The sequence below is a fragment of the Crinia signifera genome, chromosome 2 (assembly GCF_055691185.1).
Source record: "Crinia signifera chromosome 2, ASM5569118v1, whole genome shotgun sequence".
Classification (NCBI taxonomy): domain Eukaryota; kingdom Metazoa; phylum Chordata; class Amphibia; order Anura; family Myobatrachidae; genus Crinia; species Crinia signifera.
This window is the reverse complement of record NC_139218.1, coordinates 319,833,268-319,856,535: the sequence shown is the minus strand read 5'-3', so window position 1 is coordinate 319,856,535 and position 23,268 is coordinate 319,833,268. Positions and strand designations below refer to the sequence as shown.

Sequence of the window (23,268 nt, the reverse complement as noted above, 5' to 3'; positions counted from 1 at the left end):
ACTTTGGGGTGCTTTGTCTCCTTCATTCCTTGTGAAAATGAAAAATCTTGAGCCAGAAGTGCATGTTTGTGTAAAAAAATTTAATTTTTCATTTTCACAGCCCAGTTGTACCAAAATTGGTGAAACCCCTGGGGGTTTGAAATGTACACTATACCACTAGATAAATTCCCTGAGGGGTGTACTTTGCAAAATGGGGTGACTTGTGGGGGGGTTCCACTGTATTGGTGCTTTGGGAGTCTTGCTAATGCAACATAGCACCCACCATTCATTCCACCAGAATCTGAGCTGCAAAATCCAAAAATCACTCCTTCCCTTCTGAGTCCTGCCATGCACCCAACTGGTATTTTTTGGTCACATGTGAGGCATTGCCGTACTCGGGAGAAATTGGGGCACAGATTTTGGGGTGCTTTGTCTCCTTCATTCCTTGTGAAAATGAAAAATTTTGAGCCAGAACTGCATTTTTGTGTAAAAAAATGTAATTTTTCATTTTCACTGCCCAGTTGTATCAAAATTGGTGAAACCCCTGGGGGTTTGAAATGTACACTATACCCCTAGATGAATTCCCTGAGGGGTGTACTTTGCAAAATGGGGTGACTTGTGGGGGGGTTCCACTGTATTGGTGCAACATAGCACCCACCATTCATTCCACCAAAATCTGTGCTGCAAAATCCAAAAATCACTCCTTCCCTTCTGAGTCCTGCCATGCACCCAACTGGTATTTTTTGGTCACATGTGAGGCATTGCCGTACTCGAGAGAAATTGGGGCACAGATTTTGGGGTGCTTTGTCTCCTTCATTCCTTGTGAAAATGAAAAATTTTGAGCCAGAACTGCATGTTTGTGTAAAAAAATGTAATTTTCCATTTTCACATCCCAGTTGTACCAAAATTGGTGAAACCCCTGGGGGTTTGAAATGTACACTATACCCCTAGATGAATTCCCTGAGGGGTGTAGATTGCAAAATGGGGTGACTTGTGGGGGAGGTTCCTAACTTTTAGCACTTATGGTGCCTAGAAACCTACATGGTGCCTAAAAAAAAATCTCATAAAAAGGAGGCTCCAAAATCAAGTAGGTGCTCCTTCTATTATGAAGCCTGTGGTTTGGTCAACGTGCACACTAGGGCCACATATAGGATATTTTTGAAAACAAAAGAATTTGGGGAATCAATTTTTAGTCACATTTCTCTAGTAAAATCTACTGTATTCGTTAGAATAATGTATTAAAATTGAAACTCTGCAAAAAAAAAGAAATTTTGAAATTTCACCTACACTTTGTTTTAATTCCTGTGAAACACCTAAAGGGTTAACAAACTTCCAAAAAAAGTCACATCAGAACTGAACTGGTCCCTAAAAAAATCAGTGTTTGAAATTTTCTTGAAAATTTGAGAATTTGCTAGTCATATTTGAAGCCTCCTAGTGTCCAAAAAAATGAAAAGGAGGTTGAAATAATGATTGCAACATAAAGTAGACATATGGTCTTTGTTAGTTATTAACTATTTTGAGTGGTATGATTATTTGTCTCACAAGCAGAAAATGTGACATTTTGCATATTGCTAAATTTTCCATTTTTTCACGATATTTTGGTATTTTTCACAAAAAAACACAGACTGTATCGACCAAAATTTACCACTAACTTGAAGTACAATGTGTCACGAGAAAACAATCTCAAAATCACTGGGATAAGTAAAAGCAAAAAAAAGTTATCCCCACTTAAGTGAGACATGTCAGATTTGAAAAAAAGGGCTCTGTCATGAAGGCACAAACTGGCTCTGTCGTGAAGGGGTTAATAACTACTTACACCTTCCAAATGTGTACTATGAGTATTACTGATCTCCTTTGTGCAGATTAAAGACCGCTTTCCCCCTTCCTGCTTACTGATGTGTACTCTCATTAACAGGATGAGATTAAAGACAAACTTCGACCAATCCCAGTTACTCTTACATACAACATACTTGAAGCACGGCACAGGAGGCAATCTTCAATGGAATCGCTGCCCCCTCTCATGCCTATTCTCAGTGAAGAGGAACCCAATTTCTACCACACAGAGGTAATCCCATGATGTGGGCATTCTGTATAGTGCAGTGTGTTATATAGTACTGTACTATCAGAATTGTGTATACTGTATATACTCCATTGAACTTTATGTCTCATCTATCTATATTGCATGTCAATGGAGTGATAAAGCGTTCGTTATGGTATGGTTAATTTGTACCCACTAATATTATAAAACATAAAAAATAGCAGAAAAGTATGATATCAACAGTAAAAATAGAAGTACTGTGCATGCAAATTGGTTTATAGAGGACAATTTATTATTCAATATAAAGTTACAGTTGTTAAAAGTTAAAGAAAAAGCTCAGAACAATAATAATTATTTTAATATTGTCATATACATAGATGATCTACAGTACTGTAGTTATAACTAAGTGGAAAACTTATTGCATGTGCTTATTAAAATAAGCTCAGGGTTGCCTACCTGACCCTCTCCTTTAGGACTTCCCTTGTAATGTAGGATTGCCATCACCTGTGGTGAGCTAGGTAATTGATAAGAAAGGTGTTTCACCAATGTAGGCAATCCTACATTACCAGGGAGGTCCAGGAACAGAGCATTTTCTCCCTGAAGGAGAGGGTCAGGTAGGTAACTCTGAATAAGCTGCATTCCAGGAAGGGAGATGCAATGGTGTCAGTCCAATTATCCAGAGTGTGAGTTGCTGTTGCCGAGAAAACATCAGTAATGGCAACACATCTTCCACACCTCCCAGTCCGCTCTCTGCCTGAATTGTACAATTCTGGTTTGGTGGGAGTTCAGGCTGCTGTAAAGTGTGGCTGTTCCTGCACTGACTCACATCAGTGATACTGTACATTCAGTGGTAATTGGGTGGATACCAGTGAATGAGCTTAATTGACACCTTTTGTAAAACAGTTATCTAAAAAGCTGTCTACATACTTCTTATTATTCTAGTGGTATGTGTTACAAAAATCTACATTTGTATCATTCAATTTTACTTACTTAGAAACTAATATGATGTGCTGAATATTCCTTTAGAGAATGTTTTTTAGTAAAGATGGTTTATTTGAATTATAAGCTGATTGTTATTAGACTGCCAATGAAAGCCAGTTACTCCCCAGGAGGGACACGTTGCTCTGTTCCTGCAATTCCCTCATAATATATGATTACCATCCCCTGTGTTAAAGCACCTTTCTTATCATTAACAGATGAAGGTAATCATGCATTAAGAAGGAAGCAGCCCATACACGCTGCTTTGTGGGCGTGCTGTACTAGCACGGATCACATTGCATTGCATGTGCATGCAATGAGATGAAACCTAAGTACAAAAAGTGCGTGCACAACGGATGCACATGCAATGCAATGCAATGTGATCTGTGCTAGTACAGCACGGAAAGCACGCCCTCATAGCAGCGTGTATGGGCTGAGGAGCAGAGCAGTGTGTCCCTCCTGGAGAGGGTCATGTTTGGTGGTACAGGTTGAGTATCCCTTATCCAAAATGCTCGGGACCAGGAGAATTTTGGATAACGGATTATTCCGTATTTCGGAATATTTTAATATTTCAATGATGTATCTTGAGGTATCTTGCATTTATGTTGTACATATACATCAAACACATGAAATAAACACAAATATATTTTATTTGTGCATAAAACAAGGTTTCAAAATATGAAACAAAGTTTGTGTACAATCTCAGTCACTGAATTTAAATGGCAAGCAATCATTGTCTTGCACATATATAGTGCCAGTTACATATCATGTCCTCAGTAGTGCTGTTACAGATGTCCCCAGTAAGTTTTTAGCAAAAAAAAAAATTTTTGGTTCACTTTCTGGAATGTATGGTTTTCAGAATAATTCGGATAACGGATATTCGGATACGGGATACTCAACCTGTATGAGAAGGAGGATAGTTTCATCAGCATCGTAACTCTCGTTGTATGATTGAGTGGTTATTTATCCATATTGTATTGTGATTTTATCTGCCTTTTATACATTGTTCATAATTAATAAATAAATAATAAATGTGGTGTCTTTGCTCTGAATCAGGTGAACTTCCTTAGGGAAGGCTGCGGGGAAGACAAAATTTGTCATAGCAACCTGCAGCTGGACTACACTTTCTGCTCCCGAGTAGGCAAAACGGAGACGTTTATACCTCTGCCTGTGTAAGTACTGCACACTCACTATATGATTACAATGTACTATAATGGTAAAAAGAAGATTTTGGAAGTAACGCCTATGAGCACAGTGTTAATGTAGATGTGTATTGGGTCAACTTGTACATTTTTAAATTGTTGCTCAGTAATATATGTAAACAAAATAAATCAGCAGCAAAATTGGGACAAACCAGTTAAAATCCTACATCCAATAAAAATGACATTAAATGTTTAGTGCTGTGTAATGAAGAATTAAACTAAATGTATATGCATAAATATGTGCTTGTTTATTATGGTTTGCAGCTCCCAACAGGTACTCTGGAGACCTTTTAGTAACCAACGAAAATAGCAACAACAGCGAGTGCCTCATACAAATAAGTACTGCTTCATTTATTAGCATAAAACGTGTAAGTATAAGCCACAAACAATGCCTCTAATTGAACCCTGCAACCAGGAGGAGTTATTGTACATAAGTAGCGATCCTTTGTGTCGGTGTGGACAACGTATATTTGTTAGAGAAACAATGGGCCTGATTCAGAACTGTCTTCTAGGCAGCGTAAATTCGCTAGTGAGCAGGTAAATGCCACCCCGCTGGACTCACACCCTCCCCCCCCACCAGGTGAATCTCAAGTCTGAGGTGCACAAAGAAATGGCGGACCAGGTAATAGCTGTGGTATCATCATGTCCTTAATGCGTTTCTCTGATCATGAAACCGCGATGACACAAAGGATCGCTACGAATTCGCAGCCTTGCGAGTCCACCAAACCCTGCCCGGCGAACGCACGCCCCCCCCCCCCCCCCCCCCCCGCCGCCCCAGCAAAGTGCGGCTTCGCCCGCACAGCAGCAAATGGATGTTTTGCATAAACATCCATTCGCTTTGCTGGGGTGTCCGCCCACATCATTCGATGGTCGGTGACCATCGAATGATGTTTAGCGTGCACGCTTATATAAGTGAGTTTTGAGTTACTTAGTTTAGCGTGCACGCTGGCATGATATGGGCGGGCAGCTCACATCCGGTGATGTCAGCTTCCCGGCCCACACACCCGCGTCACTGCCTCATTACCATGAGAACGCCCAGCGTTCTCATGGAAACGCCCATGGAACGCTGGGCGTTCCCATATGGTAATGGGGCAGCCCAGCGCTCCTTGCCCATCTCCGCCCCCCCCCCTCGCTGCCATGGGTGCGTGCACCCGGCGACCCGAAAGGTCACCGTGGGTGCACACACCATGCGCCTGCACAGAAACACGCCTGTGCATGCACAGACGCACAACATCGGCACTGTGCGCGAATGCGCGCAGTACCGATGAAATCTGAATAAGGCCCTCTGTGTTTTATATGTGTTTTTTATACTAATAAATGAGGCGCTCTCTGTTGTTGCTATTCAATATATGAAAACAGCTAATACTTTCCACGTCAAGTGGTTCCATACAAATGACCAGGATAAACCTTATTTGAGAATGAACAGTATGTATGTTGTACCATACAATCAATGCAGGGAAATGGCACTGATGGTCCCATTTGACTATATATATTTCTCTTTTTTTTCCCCTCAAGTACTATATGCAGCAGCTACATAATGGGGGTAATGTGCAATTAGGGAGATTTGTAGAGTCTTCAGGGAGTGAGGGAGATTACTACTAATTCAGAGAGTCTCCCTGACATTCAGGGAGAGTTGGAAAATAAAGTTTGGCAAGTCGTTAGACATTAATTGTACCATTAGTAGCACAACAATGTTATGGCAATGATCCATTATCAGTTCCCATCTACCCGTCTTTCTACCCACCAACTCTCTTTCTCTCTCTCACTCTGGGCGGGATTCATTAATAATCCCCGGAGCACATCCCCGGCATTCGCATAGTTAATAATCGCATATGCAGTAATATATGCGCTTATTAACGCACCGGGTCCCCCCCTCCATGCCGGAACCCTTACACAGCTGTAAGGGCTCCGGTTCCTCCTCCCTGTGCAGGGAGGAGGAAATCACTGGTCCGGGCAGCACAGCAGGAGGCTGCCCGGACACAGGTGAGGGGGATGCAGCGCGGATCGGCGGAGGGCGCGTGGGGCAGCAGGGGATGCGAAGGGAAGCCCATAGGCTTCCATGGGGTTACGCCAAATAGGAACTGGCATAACCCCCCGCAGCGAAGCCCCAGCGGTGGGGCTTTGCTGCATAGGAAAATGCCGTAAAAAACCTGAAAACGGGGTTTTTACGGCATTTTCAGCTTGCTGAATCTCGCCCTCTGTCACGTATTCTACTTTTTATTAAAAACCAACGCTTTCCATATAAATATTTTAACAGGAAATGTAATATTAAAATGTGAAAATCAAAACAATGGGGACAGTAAGAAAATCCTATAAATGCCTGAGAAAGTTTCTGTAGGATTAGCGGTTGTTAAACACAAAATTAAAACCATCTGGTTTCCGTTTCCCATGTTACATTACAGTGGATTAGCAGTGTCAGCCCTAATGTCATAATCCAGCCTACTGACACAATGTCCTCTTCCTATCACTACAATCTCTGTCTTGTCCCTTGTAGGGAACTCTAGTGTCCATCCATTAGAGGTAACCTATACACAGGGTAATCACCTCAGCTCTCTGCATACTATCAACAATATTTACGTTCTCCTCTCTGGATGATCAAGTACCACATGGCAAGCAAAAGCCTATTATACACCACAGGCTAACTTTACTAAGATGGGAGTTCTACTGAAGATGGGATGTTGCCCATAGCAACCAATCAGATTATGCTTCTTATTTAGTTAGCACCTTCTAGATTAGATAATAGATAGAATCTGATTGGTTGCTAGGGGAAACATACCATCTTCAATAGAATTCCCATTTTGGTAAAATGACCCCAATAATATATTACAATCACATTAATAACTATGCTTTACTGAAACCCAGTAGTAACACAGTATAACAAGTAGTATACACATATTACTGAAGCAATGGGAAATCTGCAGGATCTTACCCTAGCTGATGCTTTTCTGATTCACATGTTGTCCCTCCTAATAACAAGAAAGTCACCAATACAGACTATGGGGCATATATAATAGGGTCCGAGTGTGCTGGAGTTGCGGAATGCCGGCCGTCCTCTGAATTAAAAAAACAAACAATTATTTACAATGCGAAATCAGGTTAGTTTTGCCTTAGACATGGTTGCCACTTCCTATATCAGCTGGTATCCCGCACCTCCAGCAAACTTCGACCCTATTACACATGCCCCCACATTACACATGCTTCTGTACAGTTAATGAGCAGTTTTAAAAACATCACCACCAAACTGCCTTATTTAAAGTAACAACTATAAACACCAAGAAAAGTGTCAGTATAGGTCAGTGATGGCTAACCTTGACACTCCACATGTTGTTGAACTACACATCCCGGCATGGTCAGTATAGGTCAGTGATGGCTAACCTTGACACTCCACATGTTGTTGAACTACACATCCCGGCATGGTCAGTATAGGTCAGTGATGGCTAACCTTGACACTCCACATGTTGTTGAACTACACATCCCAGCATGCCCTGCTACAGTTTTGCTATTTGTCCATGCTAAAACTGATGCAGGGCATGGTGGGATGTGTAGTTCAACAACAGCTGGAGTGTCAAGGTTAGCCATCACTGGTATAGGGAGAATGGAATTCCCGGGGCTTGGCATCCATTGTAGCTGTGTACAGTGTCAGTAGTCACAACCCAGGAATACCTGGGAACTGTCTGAAAGGGGTCATTCCCCAGTCTAATCCAGATTGAAACCATGCTTCCGATTCCTAGGTCATATCTGGGATTTTGGTATGAAAGGGAACAGTAATGTAATTTATTCAATTAATTGTTTATGTAAAGTGCGACCTTTTTGTGGTTAACAACAAAACTAATTGTTTCACAATGATGCCTTACTGAAATTCCAGGGAGAACAAGGTCCCAGTGTATTCACTGACTGACCAGAAGGACATTGTGCTGAAGATCACAGTTAACAATTTTCCTTCTGACCCGCTCAACCCACACCTTGACGGAGATGATGCTCATGGCGCTCAGCTTATTGCATCCTTCCCTGACACAATGTCCTACTCTGCTGTCCGCCCAGTACTCTTAAATACGGTATGATTATTATTCCAATTCATATTAAAATAAATATTGAAAAGTACATGTGTTGTTTACCTTGTGTCTTATATTTGGAAATGTATATATGTAAATAAGTAATACATGTGATATTTTAGTAGAACTAGGGGACAGACCAGGTTTGGTATCTTGCAGATATTATAGAATATCTCAGTAACTGGAAGATGAGTTTCATTACTTTGTAGTGTATTGATTTCTTATGCTGAGACATCATTGTGGTTCTCCGTTAAAGGACTCAGTGACGCTATGTATTCTTCCCCCTCAGGAAAAGGTGGTCTGTCATTCCAATGATAATGCTTCCCAGGCAGTCTGTGAACTCGGAAACCCAATCAAGAGAAATGCTGAGGTATCTATGTACTGCTTGCATTGCACTCTTTCTTTCTGTACTTTATTTGGAAATTAGATCATTAGCCGTGTGAGCATTATTTCTGTATGTGTTGAAGTCGGTGTATATAGTGAACAGTCAGTTTATATAATAAACAGTCAGTTTATATAATGTCTCTGACTGCCTTAAACTTATAATCTGTATTTATGTTTCAGGTAGCATTCTATATGGTTATCAGCACCCAGGGGATAACCATAGAGACTACAGAATTGGAGGTCAAACTCGAACTGGCAACGTAAGCATTTACCTACTACATGGATAGTGTATTTGATTGGCTAGTTTATAATCTCTGCATATGATTACAGCCAATAACGTCATTCAGTTATGAACGTGGATTTATTTATATTTTGAAATACAATTGTAGTGTAACTATCTATCTATACATACATACACTCTGCATATATTTACCCAGTCACAGTTACATAGTAAACATTGAAAAACTGTTTAACAGCCTGAGGGGTGGAAACACTTCTGACAGATACGTGACTTGAAACAGTTACCCCCATTCTGTCCTCTGCTATTTACTAAAAGATAACTCTTAATATAAGAAAATTATCCATTTAATTTTTATATTATGTTTGTGAATTTGCTTTCACCATCTCATGTGTACAGGAATTCCACAAATTGACCAGTAAATAACTCTTCATTATGCACATGTTAAAGTCATCTTTCTACCATTCACAATTTACGGGAACTTTGAAGATGGGAAATTTGGCAAATAACACAGGCGTGGGGTTTTCCAATTCAACTAGAGGATTGAAAATGGGAAGAAATCACTGCATCTTTTTTCTACCACCCTCAGAGCAAGTCTGATTTTTCCTTAAAGCATAATTTTTAGAAAAATCAGTGGCACTTGCCCTGGCACCCAGGCAGCTGCATCCTCTACTCCACCCCTCCCCAACTCCAGATGACTAACTAATCAATTAGAAATTTTCAATTAGCTTCATTAGTCTGCTCCTGCAGCATTGGGAGCTGGGTCTTCTGCAGCAGCCCCCATGACTCACAGTAGTTCCCTTCCTATTGTAAAGATGTAGGGGAGACCAACACCAAGCTAGTGAATATCTTGTTGGGAGTTCTTTACGCACCATGGGGTTTTCAGGTCTAAAACCCTCCAACCGTTTACTGAAAAATTGAAGGTACTGCTTTCCTAGCACGGCGCCCATCGCAGTAATCGTGTACATTTTTATATGGCATACAATCTGTGCGATGCCTGCGATTTAGGGTTTTAAATCACAGGCATCGTATGAAAAACAGTACTATAGTTAGCTACGATGCATGCGATGACTGCGATGTATGCCTTTAAATCGCATGCATCACACTCATCGAGTCACTTGTATGGATTGTATGTAGTTGTAGATGTACAATGAATGCGATGGGTGCGATATACTATAGTGTATGTATGCCCCCTATACGTACAAATTGTCTAATCACCCTAAAGGGTGCTTTTAAGCACCCAAATGGCTGCTTACAATTTTAAATGCAGCCCCACCTCAACCCCCCGGGTGCTGTTAAGCACCCAAATGGGTGCTTACCATGTTTAATGCAGCCCCACACCAAATCCCCGCTATAAACGTGAACCTGAAGCGTGGCGAGTGCAGCGGTACGCGTCCTCCGACATTTTCATACCCCCACTATCCACGTCGGCGTGGAGTTGAAAATAGAAAGTGTGGCGAGCGCAGCGAGCCACCGAGCCCGAAGCGTGGCGAGCGCACGCGGATACCTTCACAGGTATCCGCGTCCCCTCTCGAGCTTCACAGGTATCCGCGTCCCCTCGCGGGCTTCACAGTATCCGCGGCCCCTCGCGGGGCTCGCTGCGCTCGCCACGCTTCGGGCTCGGTGGCTCGCTGCGCTTGCCACACTTTCTATTCTCAACTCCACGCCGACGTGGATAGTGGGGGTATGAAAAGGTCGGAGGATGCGTACCACCGCCCCTCGCGGGGCTCGCTGCGCTCGCCACGCTTCGGGTTCACGTTTATAGTGGGGGTTTGGCGTGGGGCTGCATTTAACATCTTGGTCACCTCCACTTCTCACACAAATAAACCCACAAAGAAACTTCAGGGAAGGAGGTGTCTCACACAGGGGATTGGAATTACAGTGAAAACATGTTTAGTGTTATGTAAACATGTGTTACTATGCAGAATAATGGTTAATAAACCAATCAGAGATGTCACTATGCAGAAAAAGGGTAATTGGACCTATTAGTGATGGGCCTGTGAGCACCAAATGTATGAAATCGCGTAAATCGCGTCCATCGCATACATTGTATGTATGTTTACAGTACGAGTGATGCGATGCATGCGATAAATATGGGAACGATGAAAAAATCGCTGTAGTCGCATTAATCGCAAGCATCGCATGCATCTTGTGGTGCAGAAACACATAAGATGCATACAATGCTTGCGATTAATGCGATGCTAATCGTGGGCGCCGTGCTAGGAAAGCAGTACCAAATTGAATACCACGGGTATAGAGAATCCAAAATTGGTCACGAGCTACATTTTTTTTTATTAATCTTTGCTAAACCTCACTCCCAATTAAAACCCCGGTCTGACTTCTTGTCCTCTGTATTGTCATGGATCTGCTTATTCAAGCTTACATGACTTGTGATTCTGCTGTTTCTCAGTCTCAGTCGGAATCAGTTCTGTCTGCATTCATGCTGCCAGTCAGTCTATGCATTGCTGGCTCCTTGATTGTGCACATGAGTAGAATCCAGTCTGAAGCTGAAATCACCTGTAACCCTTTGCTGTCCTGTTCCCTGTTGCTCACCTGTTAAATTCAGGTTGAAGTCTCCTGGATTCAAGCCTCATTTTGCAGATTGCCCTCTGTCCTTTCCTCCAATCAATGCGAGGTGGGGGGGGGGGGGGGGTGTTAAATATCCTGCTCACAGACCCAGAAACTGCCTTCAGCAACTTGTCTTCCTGCTGCATGTGCCGGATGATCTTCACTGTTCAAGCTTGCTTCCTGGAGTACCTGTGTGAGTCTTCAGCATTCAGCTCCCAGAGGCTCTGCTTGTCTGTCTGCTCCAGCATTCCCGGTCACAAATAGTCCTATTCCTGCTCCGGTTCCTGCTCCTCTAGTTCCTGTGTTTATCCTCAGTATTCTTCAGTTACCTGTTATATGCCAAGTGGGCCATCCTGAGTTGCCGTTTTCCTTAGTTGTCCGTTATATGCCAAGTGGGCCATCCTGAGTTGCCGTATTCTTCAGTTCTGTTATCTCCGTCACCTGTACCTGTGTAAACGCCAAGTCGGCCATTTCAGTTCAGTTATTCCCGTCACCTAGTCCTGTGTTAACACCAAGTCGGCAAGTTTAGTTCCGTTATTTCCTGTGTTCATTCTACGGAGGTCTACCCGGTCGTCCCAGTTATACTCTAGTCTGTCACAGCCGGTCGGCCTTTCATTTGTCCCAGTTGCCTTCCGACCAGAAACCCCTACGTCAAGTCCTAAACTGCGCAATCTCTCACCGTCAGTGAGCACTTCTAGCGAGGGGTCGCGACCTGCTGTCCAGATGCAGCGAAATCCAAACCTCCTTGCTGGGGTCCCTGGCGAAGACCGCTCGGCAGTTAGACTCCGCAGCCTCGTCAAGAAATTCAGCCAAATCTCACATCCAGGGGGTTTATGCGCAGGTCCTATATCCAACCCGCCAGGCTTCCAGCTCCCCAAGCGCAGCCCATCCAGCCTGTGACTGATCCACAATAACCATCCGGTGTGACAGTTTGCACCAGCCAACAGACCACCAAGGTCACAATTGAGTCCACAAACTCCTAGTCGTGACATGTATGGTCAGTGGTTGGAACAGAGATAGGTATATTTTAGAATCACTGCCCCTAAGTTACCATACCTGTTTGGTAAGTTTGCCTGCAGTAATCTTGCCACTGTCAAGATGCAGAATGCAATGTCAGCGTGTAGTACTCCTATGTCCCTTTTGCTTATGCTGATAATATTGTATCTTTGTAGGATAAGCGAGCAGACAAATCTAACGGCAGTGTTTGCCAAAGCCAAAGTGATTATAGAGCTGCCATTGTCGGTCTCTGGGTGAGTGAACATGTCTGTATAGACACCAGTGTATGGTATTTGTATATAGTCAGCACTGTTTGGTGGGGACTGTGCATAACATCATTGTGGCACTTTTGCAGGGAGGCAACTCCTAACAGACTGTATTATAGCGGTGAGGTAAGGGGAGAGTCAGCAATGAAAAACGAAGAAGATGTGGGCAGCTCTGTGGATATCGAAGTGACCGTACGTATTATTTTACAGGTGTAAAAGGACTCAATAGACTTCCAAACTCACATATTGCTAGCAGACACTTACATCATTAGAATGTCCAGCAATGTCTCTCTCATCATTAGAATTCTATACTCTGTTACTGATAGGCTACCAGCGGCACGGGGGTATGTAATGTTTATGTACGATGGCTAGCTGCACATGTGCATTACACTTACACCTGGCGGGGTCCCAGTAACATCTCTATCATCAGCGTTGCACTACACGCTGTTACTGATAGGCTACCAGCGGCATGGGGGTATGTAATATTTATGTACGATGTGCGCCCTAGCAATTTATCCCTCATCAGGAGCGTCCTACACACTGGGATACCTGCATTGGCTAGAAGGATTCACGGAAAGCCTGCGCTTGGTCCCCATTGCCGGTAATGGCTAAGCTTACCACTGTTTCTTACAGTAAATACTTTAAGGAGGACATAACCTCTGTAGTGAGTGCTCTGCCATCTTATGCTGCCACATATGGCTACACAATCATGTTAATACTACTTATTTTGCTCACCTGATAAACCCATGCTTACCCTGTAAAGTACTTACATGTCACATTCCCCCGGTCAGTGCATCCTTGTTACTTTCAGCAACCACCCATTTTGTGTTATGTTATATATAAAAAATAAATATATATTTATTTATTTATAGCTACAGTGATACAGTGTGTTTGTCTATAAATATGTTCTCCAGGTATCGAACAGAGGGAAGTCTTTGCGTACACTGGGCTCTGCTTACCTGAACCTGATGTGGCCACATGAAATGTCTAATGGAAAATGGCTGCTGTATCCAATGAAGATTCAATTGAAAGAGAAAGACCTCTCTGGTCATAGTATTGAGTGCAGCCCATTCACTGCAATCAACCCTCTCAGACTGGTTGGTGGAGTTCCGCTGTGTTCCTGCTGCCTGCATAGATCATTATTTACACGGTACTGTACTTAATCTGCACCCTTCTCTTCTAGGACACTGTGACAGCAAACACAAATTTCTTGACGCCAGTTCAGAGTCAGCGTTCAGCAAGCAGATGGCCCCTTACATATCCAGCCAAGAAGAAGGATGTTGTTTTGGTAATTCTCACCTCTATACATTGTGACCTCCCTTATCCTTGCTGCAGTCACATTAAACAGCCCTTCTAGTTCCTTTTACCAGTGCTAAGCATCTTTTCATGCATTTTTCCCCTGTAAATGCATCTTATTCACATCGCTATGCGCTATGTTAGTGTTTTCCAGGAAACGCTGTAGCGTAGCATTTTGTATACAGATACAGCAGCAGTCGCACACCAAATGCATGTCCCGTATCATTTTATTCAATTTACAGTAAGTTGCTTGTGCATCTTATTCTCAGTGTTGCATGTAAGATGCATTTACTGTATATGGTAAGAAGATGTATGTTGCTGACCAATACATATGGCATCTGGAGGCTCTCCCGTGCCCTGTCTGCCACTACTCATTATGTACAGAGGCTACATGAGGAAGGACGCATCTGTATAATGTTACTGTTTGCCATCTTGTTATCATGGTAAATATATCACTGTGACAATGTGTTGACATTCTATATGTCAACAGTTAGTAGCTGGTATTTTTTCCCGAACAAAGGTGGAATTTCGACAGCGCTTGACTGGTTTGTTCGATATTGGTGTTTTTTTCTCAGATTAGTGCAGAAAAAAATAGAATAAAGAAGAGTGTATAAGTGACACTGATCAGAATAAACTTTCTTGGGGGTCAAGGGATACCCAAAAGTATATATAGCGTGACTCTCCAAGTGAGTCTTGGTACGGGACCTACATCCCGCTATATATACTTTTGGGTATCCCTTGACCCCCCCAAGAAAGTTTACTTTGTCACTTATACACTCTTCTTTATTCTATTTTTTTCTGCACTAATCTGAGAAAAAAACACCAATATCGAACAAACCAGTCAAGCGCTGTCGAAATTCTACCTTTGTTCGGGAAAGAGTTGCGAGTTAGGATTACTGAGTGGTCCTACAAGTGGAATCGAGGCTGCAAGGACAGTTAGCGCCTTGGGACGTTTCTTTCTTTTTTGTTAGTTAGTAGCTGTTAGTTTATAACTCTCCACTTAATCACTTTCCAAGGCTTAGTACGTCTGCCCCTATGACTGTTTATATATCATACAATAGCTATTAAATGATAGGATGTCATGCTGGCTGTACATAGTAGAGATGAACCTATAGATGCACTGGGGGCTAGTATATTCTGTTACAGGCACACAGTGATGTGAGGTGTTGTACTGTATGTTGGTATACAGTAGTGTTATAAGCAGTTTCCAGTGTGGACCTGATAGAATATTTGTTTCTTTTTCAGGACTGTGCTCGAGGATCTGCTAATTGTACAATATTCCAATGTCCTCTGTATAGTTTTGACCGACAGGTGGTGCTAAATGTTCATGGGCGGCTTTGGAACAGCAGCTTTTTAGAGGTGATTTTCCTTGTACTCCCATCCACTATTTCTCCACAGTTTCTGGTTTTATGTCTTTCCTCCTACTGTTCTCATGTAATCCCCTCTTTTTTAGGATTATCCGTCTGGTAGCTCCATAGAGGTGGTAATCAGAGCAAACATTACTGTGAAGTCCAGTATTAAAAATCTGGTTCTGAGAGATGCTACAACCCAGGTACTCTTTGGCTCCCCTCTGTCATCATCACCCCTGTATGTTAGTATGGCGCCATGAAACTCCACATTTTTGGACGTGGGTACAAAACATCATACTGCCTTTATGATCAAATCATACCTAAAATAAGAGTTTATTAAGGTTTGGCTTGGAAGGAAGGCTTGGCTTGGAAGCCAGAGGCTAGAGAGGGTCCTGCATACAAGTAGGTACAAGAAAATAGAGATGGAGGTGTCAGTGAAGGTACTCTGAGCAGAGATTAGGACAGGAAGCTGGCAGTACCCAGTCAGAGTAGTATCGGGTGGAGGTGGGAGAGCCTAGATATAAATAGGTGCATTGTAAAAGAACACTTATAAGACTGAATGTAGGGAAATAGTCTTGTCAAGCACAGCACAGTAGTCTTGGAAACAGGAGTAAGAGGTGCCATCAGAGAGGACGTGGGCTCCAGATTGGAGGTTAATATAATATGGCATAGGAGAGGTTATCTCATGACTGCTCAGTGATCTATGTGGAGAGTTTAGGCCTCTGAAAGTAAGAGTGAGTATGAAATGGATTTTGCGGGATATAGAGAGGCAGCGTAGGGATTGGCAAAGGACTACAGGCAGCGTATGGGGAACAGCATATGGGGAACAACAAGATAGTAAAATCAGTCTTGCTGCAGCAAAATAATGGATTGTAGTGGGGATAGATAGGTTATCCTCCTGGATGGCGTGGGCACTGATTAGCCAGGAACGTTGGTTGCTGATAAACATTTTATTCAAAGCCCTGGAGTATGGTTTTGTCATTTCTGTACACGCAGGAATACCGCTGTGAGGCTGCATATTTTATCGCAAGGATGTGTGTGTGTATGTATAGATATTTGACCCTGTCTACCTTTTTTATGTGTCGGCCTAAGGCCTGTCGACCTCCAGTGGTAACCCAATGCATGTCGACCTTAGTTTGGTCGACCTAATGATCCACACTCTTTCTTCAAGTCAAAAATATATTTGTCTATGTATTTATAGAGAGTATTTAAATGCAATGTTATAAAGGTATAAGTAACTTTCTGTTTGTTTTTATTCTTCGGGCTCTCCTACTTTATTACGTTATCGCTGTTTGTTGTCACCTTCTCTGCAGATTTCTGTCATGCTATACTCGGATCTAGATGTGGTGGCATATGGAGGCATTCCCTGGTGGATTATACTTATTGCAGTGCTGGCTGGCATACTACTGCTCCTGTTCTTAGTTTGGATCCTGTGGAAGGTAATGCATGGACCTTTGATGTTACTGTTCTTCAAAGAACTATTAGAAATGTTTTACCTCAGTGATTTTACCATATATTGCTGTAAGAAAACATTGCCTTGCGAATTCCCTTCCTACTGTACATAATGACCGAACCTGCATGGATGACGATGGCTACTGTAAACTGGATCACTTTATCAACCACGGGATTAGGCAGCTGCAAGCCATCCAAGGTTGAAGTGGGCACTACATGAGTGGCTCATTGGGCACCCTGACAACCAATAGAAACAAAGGGATTATGCTGGGAGGAGCCAACCCCTTTAATATAATAAGAAATAAATCAAAGTCTTTTTCTATGTAAATTATTTTCTTAGTTCTTTATTTACTTCTCACCAGTGCCAGATTAAGTCTTCGGGGGGCCCGGGGCACTTTAGACAGGGGGGCCCCCCTTGCACTTGTCATTACTGGCCGCAAACTGCATAGGAGAATATTACACTGTCAAAACATAAAGTAAAGGCAGTATAAACTTGGTCAATGGGTAACTGCAGGGGGGGGGGGAGATTTTATATATATATATATATATATATATATATAAACAGTAGTGGGTGGTATATATATATATATATATATATATAATCACATGAAAAGCCTGTGTTTGTCCCTCTGTACCTTACTCTGCACCTTACTCTATAGGACTGTAGGAGACCTCACAGTCCCAGTGCTGCCTCTGAAAAACCCTCCCATAACTAGGCTGCTGCTGCTTCCCTCCATGGGCCTGAGAAGCATGTAATGAGCTCCACCAATCAGAGCTCAGCACAAACCTCTCAGCCTCTTCCCTCTTGTGCAAAGTGTCATGGGGCTTAGCCAACTCCCAGTAAGGCACTGCACACTTGCGCAGTCAGTGTGCCTTCGCTCCCGATGCTCAGCACCATTAATCATTGTCACATTGGCAGATAGGTGAAGCTGCAGCACTACCCCACTCCCATGCACAAAACCTTTAGCTATAATTTATTTAATTTTTTTAAATACATGCCAACCACAGGGGGCCCTTAGCTAGAGGGGGACCCAGGGGTATTGACCTCTTTTGCCCCTGCTTTAATCCGGCCCTGCTTCTCACCTTATTACGTGTTTACAAATCACTTTAGTTTGTAGCATACGAATGGTAAGGATTGCATAGGCAGATATGCCTCCTTGCATTCACTCCAATGTGACACTGTGGGCATCCGTGCAACTCTTTTGCACTATTTTACATTTCATTACAACAGCTTTGCGTAAGCTCTTGTCACAACTCTTAGTTCACTCTCTTCAACTGTTGTTTCTAGTGTGGTTTCTTCAAGAGGGAGTCCGCAGAGTCTAAGTATACCACCAACTACTACCGGGCACACCTGGGGGTGCAGCCCTCTGAGGCGCAAAGGCAAGCCGAGGAGGAGGACTAGCTGGTAACACCCAGCATTTGTGTGTTATGCATAGTGCTCCTTACTAATCAGCCTTGGTGTGTAACAGTAACCTGCTGTCAGGTTGCAGTGTGATTGGCTGTATACATTATTCTTAACGAATGGGGTAGATCTGTTGACATTAGGCAAATATTATCAATATTTCCTAAGGCAACAGGCAAATATACAATTTGCATATAATGTTTGCTTAAAAGAACTTTAATGCATGGTTATGTCAAGGAAATAGTAAGATATAGATGGATTCCCGTAACAAGCATGCATGGGCAATTCCTATAGTAAGCTGAAATGTGGGACACAGATGACATATTATCAACTCCGGGGGCGTTCACAGCTGCAGAGGCGTTCGCACAGTGGGAGGCGTGATGGAGGCAGACAGGGTGCTGGAGCATTTATTCTGCGTGCCCACAAACACGGTGGGTGCACCCAGAAAAAATCTGGGTGTCCCCATGCTAACGCAGGCCTGCCAAAGTCTGCATGGTGCAGGCGGCTGACGTCACATGACCTCAGCACCCGCCCCCATTCTCTGACATTTTCGAGGAAATTGAAAGTCAGTTTAGACTGACTTACTTGTGAAAGGGGGAAAAATCACTGGATGATTGGCGGCCATCGAATGATTTTTCCCCCATACACTTGCATGCGAGTTTATGTGTGAAAATGCACATCCATTAACATAGCAGGGTGTATATTGTGACAGCGGCAGGGGGGGGCATTCGCTCACACGGTAGGTAACGTTTAAGTGCTCAGTAACAGGGCCGGTGCAAGGCACCGGAGCGCCCCAGGCGAGGGGGGGTGGGGCGCCCCGGTGCCTACGGGGGGGGGGGGGGGGGGGTACCTGCGGCGCTGTGTGATCTGGCGGCGGGTCCCTGCAGTGATGCACGCTATCCGGCAGCCAGGCGGCGGCGCGGGAAGCGCTGATGGGTTTGAAAACTCGCCGCACGCTGATTGGCTCAATCTCAGCCAATCAGCATGCGGAATGTTTTCAAACCCAGCAGCGTTTCCCGCGCCGCCGCCTGGCTGCAGGATAACGCGCATCACTGCAGGGACCCCGCCGCCAGATCACACAGTGCCGCAGGTACCCAGAACGGACACCCCTGCAGCCTCCATGCTAGAGGCGAGGGGCGAAGTGCCGCCCTCCAGTGGATGGCGCCCTAGGCAAATGCCTAGATTTGCCTAGTGGTGGCGCCGGCCCTGCTCAGTAAGCTGCATACTAAATTAGCTGCTTGCCAAGCCAACCTGAATCACCCCCGCAATTCCATGCAGTACAACCTACAATTCTACTGGCCCAAAATTGTGGTTTTACTGAAAATGATGCCAACCTGTCAACAATACAGAGAGAGCTCCAGTAGAACTTACTGATAAATGTCACATTCAAAACACATAGCTGTAGGTTTAGATTACTGTAGACTTTATTTTTTATATGCCTTCTTTATTTTGTTTTTACTAATTAATATTCCACACGCCCGTCCCCCACTAATCGGCAAATTTCCCCGCAGCACTGCGAATGGATGTTTTGCATTAACATCTATACGCAGGCTTGCGCGCGTGCCCGAGATCATTTGATGGTCACTGACCTTTACTAGCGCTCACAAATCTACGTCAGTCTCAGGACGGGCAGCTGACATCTGGTGACGTCACCTGCCCACTATCAGGGGCGGGCTGGGCCGGGGGGCAGAGTGCCACATGCCCCCCGGGCCGGTATGAAGTGGCTGGGCCGGGGCCGGCTGTGTGCATCAGCATCTTGAACAGCCCTGCCGCTGTCTCCGGGTCCTGCCGCACAGTCCTCCATGTACTGTATGGCAACGGCCCCTCCAAAAATGGCCGCCGCCTTGGAGGAGACAGACACTAGAGGTACTGCTGTACCTCTAGTGTCTGTCAGAGCCTGGATGACAGCGCGGCCGGGTCCGCACTCGCAGTCCTAGCGGTAGGGATGGACATCGGAAGCCAACCATCAAATGATGGCAGTGCTTCCACCATTGAAACTTTCGATGCGATGGTAACTAACCATCGAATCAAAAGTATTCGATGGTGAAAACTAGTTATATGACTAGTGCATGCGCAAAAGCCTGTATTGCCATTTGTAAGGTAGTAATTGAGTTTGGTGGCAGGGCCCAGGCTCTGAGCAACATATTACTTTATCATTGGACATTGTGTGTATAATATACATATATAATATTCACACAATGCCCAATGATGAAGTAGTATATTAATTTTGTACTCATTATTAACACTTTAACAGCAAGTAATCAAAATGTAATAAAATTAGATAAATTGTAAACTAACTCGTTTTAGGTTTCACTATTTTTCCAGATAGGAAAATGTCTATTTATTAAGGCAAGTGTAACTACACACACAAATAATGGAGATGACGGTACAGTGGTCATCACATCATTTTTATGGTGAGATAAATATTGCAAAGCGCAGGGCCGGCTCTACCATTAGGCAGCTGCCTAGGGTGCCAGGATCTGTGGGGGCACCACTAATAATGCTACACACTAGGCGATTCTAGCTTCCATCGTCAGCTATATGGTCGCTCAGTGACCATATTGCCGGTGTAACCTAGCGACCTTCGCCGTGTGTGCGCTCCCACCGCAGCCCAGCGACGGTTACTGGTCCCCAGTAAAATACTGATAACCAGCAATTCGGTCACTGAGCGACCAATCGCTAGCGACAAGGTCACGTAATATAAAAAATAGTTCACTATATATAAAAACAGTTAAGGTGCCCCTACACTGAGGCGATTTGGTCCGATTGTGGCCAATTGCGACCAATCGACCCCTTAAATCGGACCAAATCGCCTCTCCCTGACATGCTGTTGGGTCCCATGCGCATCGGACCCGACCAGGTGCTCAGACCGGCAGGCAGCCACCCGTTCCTCCTGGCGGTGAGGCGGGTGGGAAGCAGGGATGCATGCAATCTATCACAACGGATCGCATGCGTTCCTGCCGCCGGGAAGGTCCCTGCAGCCTGCAGGCTGTCCTGTGTCTGTACACTGCTGCGAGACGTCACAGCAGTGTATGGGCACCTTTATCTTGGTCCATTCCACTGGTACCCCAGGACTGTGTATATTGTTCCTCACTATCTCACTATATTCACAGAAACAGACAATCTCTGACCAACACTTCACTAATGATCATATAGTGGTTGCTGCCTGGTAATACTAATGCAGTATATTAATGAGTGTTGTATGTGACTGACATTCACAAATATCTGTAGCTAGTTGTATTGTGTACCTATTATTATTATTATTGTAGCTTGCCTGAGCTGGTATAACATTCAGTGACGTCTCCGAGTCCTCTCTGATCCTCCAGAGCTCAGTGTGTCTGTGAAATTTGCTGCTGTTTGAGTGACTGGTGCTGCAGGGTGAGGTTTGTGCTCTGATTGGCTCTCTGAGTCAGGGAGAGCCAATCAGAACTAGCAGTGGGCCCTGTTGCCTAGCAGCTACAGCAACCATAGAGAGGGAGAGGGAGGGAAGCAGAGAGAAAGTCAGACAGCCTCCAACGAACCTAGGAAGTTTCCCTGACACAGACACAGCAGCCAGGGGAGGCATAGCTTTTGGGAATTACAAAAAATAAGCCACCATCGGTACACCATCGAATGATTAGCATTCGATGGTGACAAACATCGGAAGGTCACCATTAAATGATAAAAACACTAACATCGAAAGAAAAACATCGATGTTTCCGAAACATCGACCATCGATGTCCATCCCTACCTAGCGGAAGCGAGGGGGGGAGCGACTGCCTGAACCCGGAGACAGTGACAGGCTGGGGGCTGCAGCTACCCCCCCCCCCCCGGATCTCACCGTGAGGCTCTCTCCTGCTGCCTGGAGAGACGCACGGTGCAGCAGTGCACAGAGACAAGTGTCACGCTGAAGGCTGCTGGAGGAGGAGCTTCCCACATTTCAGCTCCAGCCTCCCAACCATGGCATGCCAGCAACGATGAGCACAGTCCTGCAGGCAAGCTCCAGCGCAAAGTGTGGCCCAGCATCTGAGAGCATCAATATGTTGTGCAAGCCCCCCACCAGGTATGTTCCCCTGCACCCCTGAGTTATCTCCCCCCTAGCGCGCACACACACACACACACACACTAGCGCGCACACACACACACTCACTCCCTACAGGAGCCTACAGTGGAGGTCAGCTGCTGTCTGCTGCTGCTTAAGAGAGAAGGGGGTGTCCTCTCTGTGTCACCCTTGTCCTCTGTGTCAACCATGTCCTCTTCTGTGTCAACCCTGTCCTCTCTATGTCAACCCTGTCCTCTCTGTCACCCTTCTCCTCTTCTGTGTCAACCCTGTCCTCTCTGTGTCAATACTGTCCTCTCTGCGTCACCCTTGTCCTCTGTGTCAACCATGTCCTCTCTGTGTCAACCCTGTCCTCTCTGTGTCAACCCTGTCCTCTCTGTGTCAACCCTGTCCTCTCTGTGTCAACCCTGTCCTCTCTGTCACCCTTCTCCTCTTCTGTGTCAACCCTGTCCTCTCTGTGTCACCCCTGTCCTCTCTGTGTCAACCTTCTCCTCTTCTGTGTCAACCCTGTCCTCTCTGTGTCAACCCTGTCCTCTCTGTGTCACCCTTGTCCTCTGTGTCACCCTTGTCCTCTGTGTCAACCATGTCCTCTTCTGTGTCAACCCTGTCCTCTCTGTGTCAACCCTGTCCTCTCTGTCACCCTTCTCTTCTGTGTCAACCCTGTCCTCTCTGTGTCAACACTGTCCTCTCTGCGTCACCCTTGTCCTCTGTGTCAACCATGTCCTCTTCTGTGTTAACCCTGTCCTCTCTGTGTCAACCCTGTCCTCTCTGTCACCCTTTTCCTCTTCTGTGTCAACCCTGTCCTCTCTGTGTCAACCCTGTCCTCTCTGTCAACCTTCTCCTCTTCTGTGTCAACCCTGTCCTCTCTGTGTCAACCTTCTCCTCTTCTGTGTCAACCTTCTCCTCTTCTGTGTCAACCCTGTCCTCTGTGTCAACCCTGTCCTCTCTGTGTCAACCCTGTCCTCTCTGTGTCAACCTTCTCCTCTTCTGTGTCAACCCTGTCCTCTCTGTGTCACCCCTGTCCTCTCT

At 44.6% G+C, this 23,268-nt stretch overlaps 1 protein-coding gene across 3 annotated transcripts in view; it reads left to right on the top strand.

Annotated features, from left to right (window-relative positions):
• ITGA7 (integrin subunit alpha 7) overlaps positions 1–23,268 on the top strand; it is a 157,736-nt gene that overhangs the window by 118,495 nt on the left and 15,973 nt on the right. For all 3 annotated transcript variants that reach the window (XM_083169119.1, XM_083169118.1, XM_083169116.1), the window contains 12 exons: positions 1,895–2,044; positions 4,052–4,167; positions 8,063–8,252; positions 8,539–8,619; positions 8,814–8,893; positions 12,612–12,689; positions 12,791–12,893; positions 13,616–13,798; positions 13,885–13,989; positions 15,243–15,356; positions 15,451–15,549; positions 16,660–16,785. In XM_083169119.1, the coding sequence (XP_083025245.1) occupies positions 1,895–2,044; positions 4,052–4,167; positions 8,063–8,252; positions 8,539–8,619; positions 8,814–8,893; positions 12,612–12,689; positions 12,791–12,893; positions 13,616–13,798; positions 13,885–13,989; positions 15,243–15,356; positions 15,451–15,549; positions 16,660–16,785 (1,425 nt within the window). The remainder of the gene's footprint in view (positions 1–1,894; positions 2,045–4,051; positions 4,168–8,062; positions 8,253–8,538; positions 8,620–8,813; positions 8,894–12,611; positions 12,690–12,790; positions 12,894–13,615; positions 13,799–13,884; positions 13,990–15,242; positions 15,357–15,450; positions 15,550–16,659; positions 16,786–23,268) is intronic.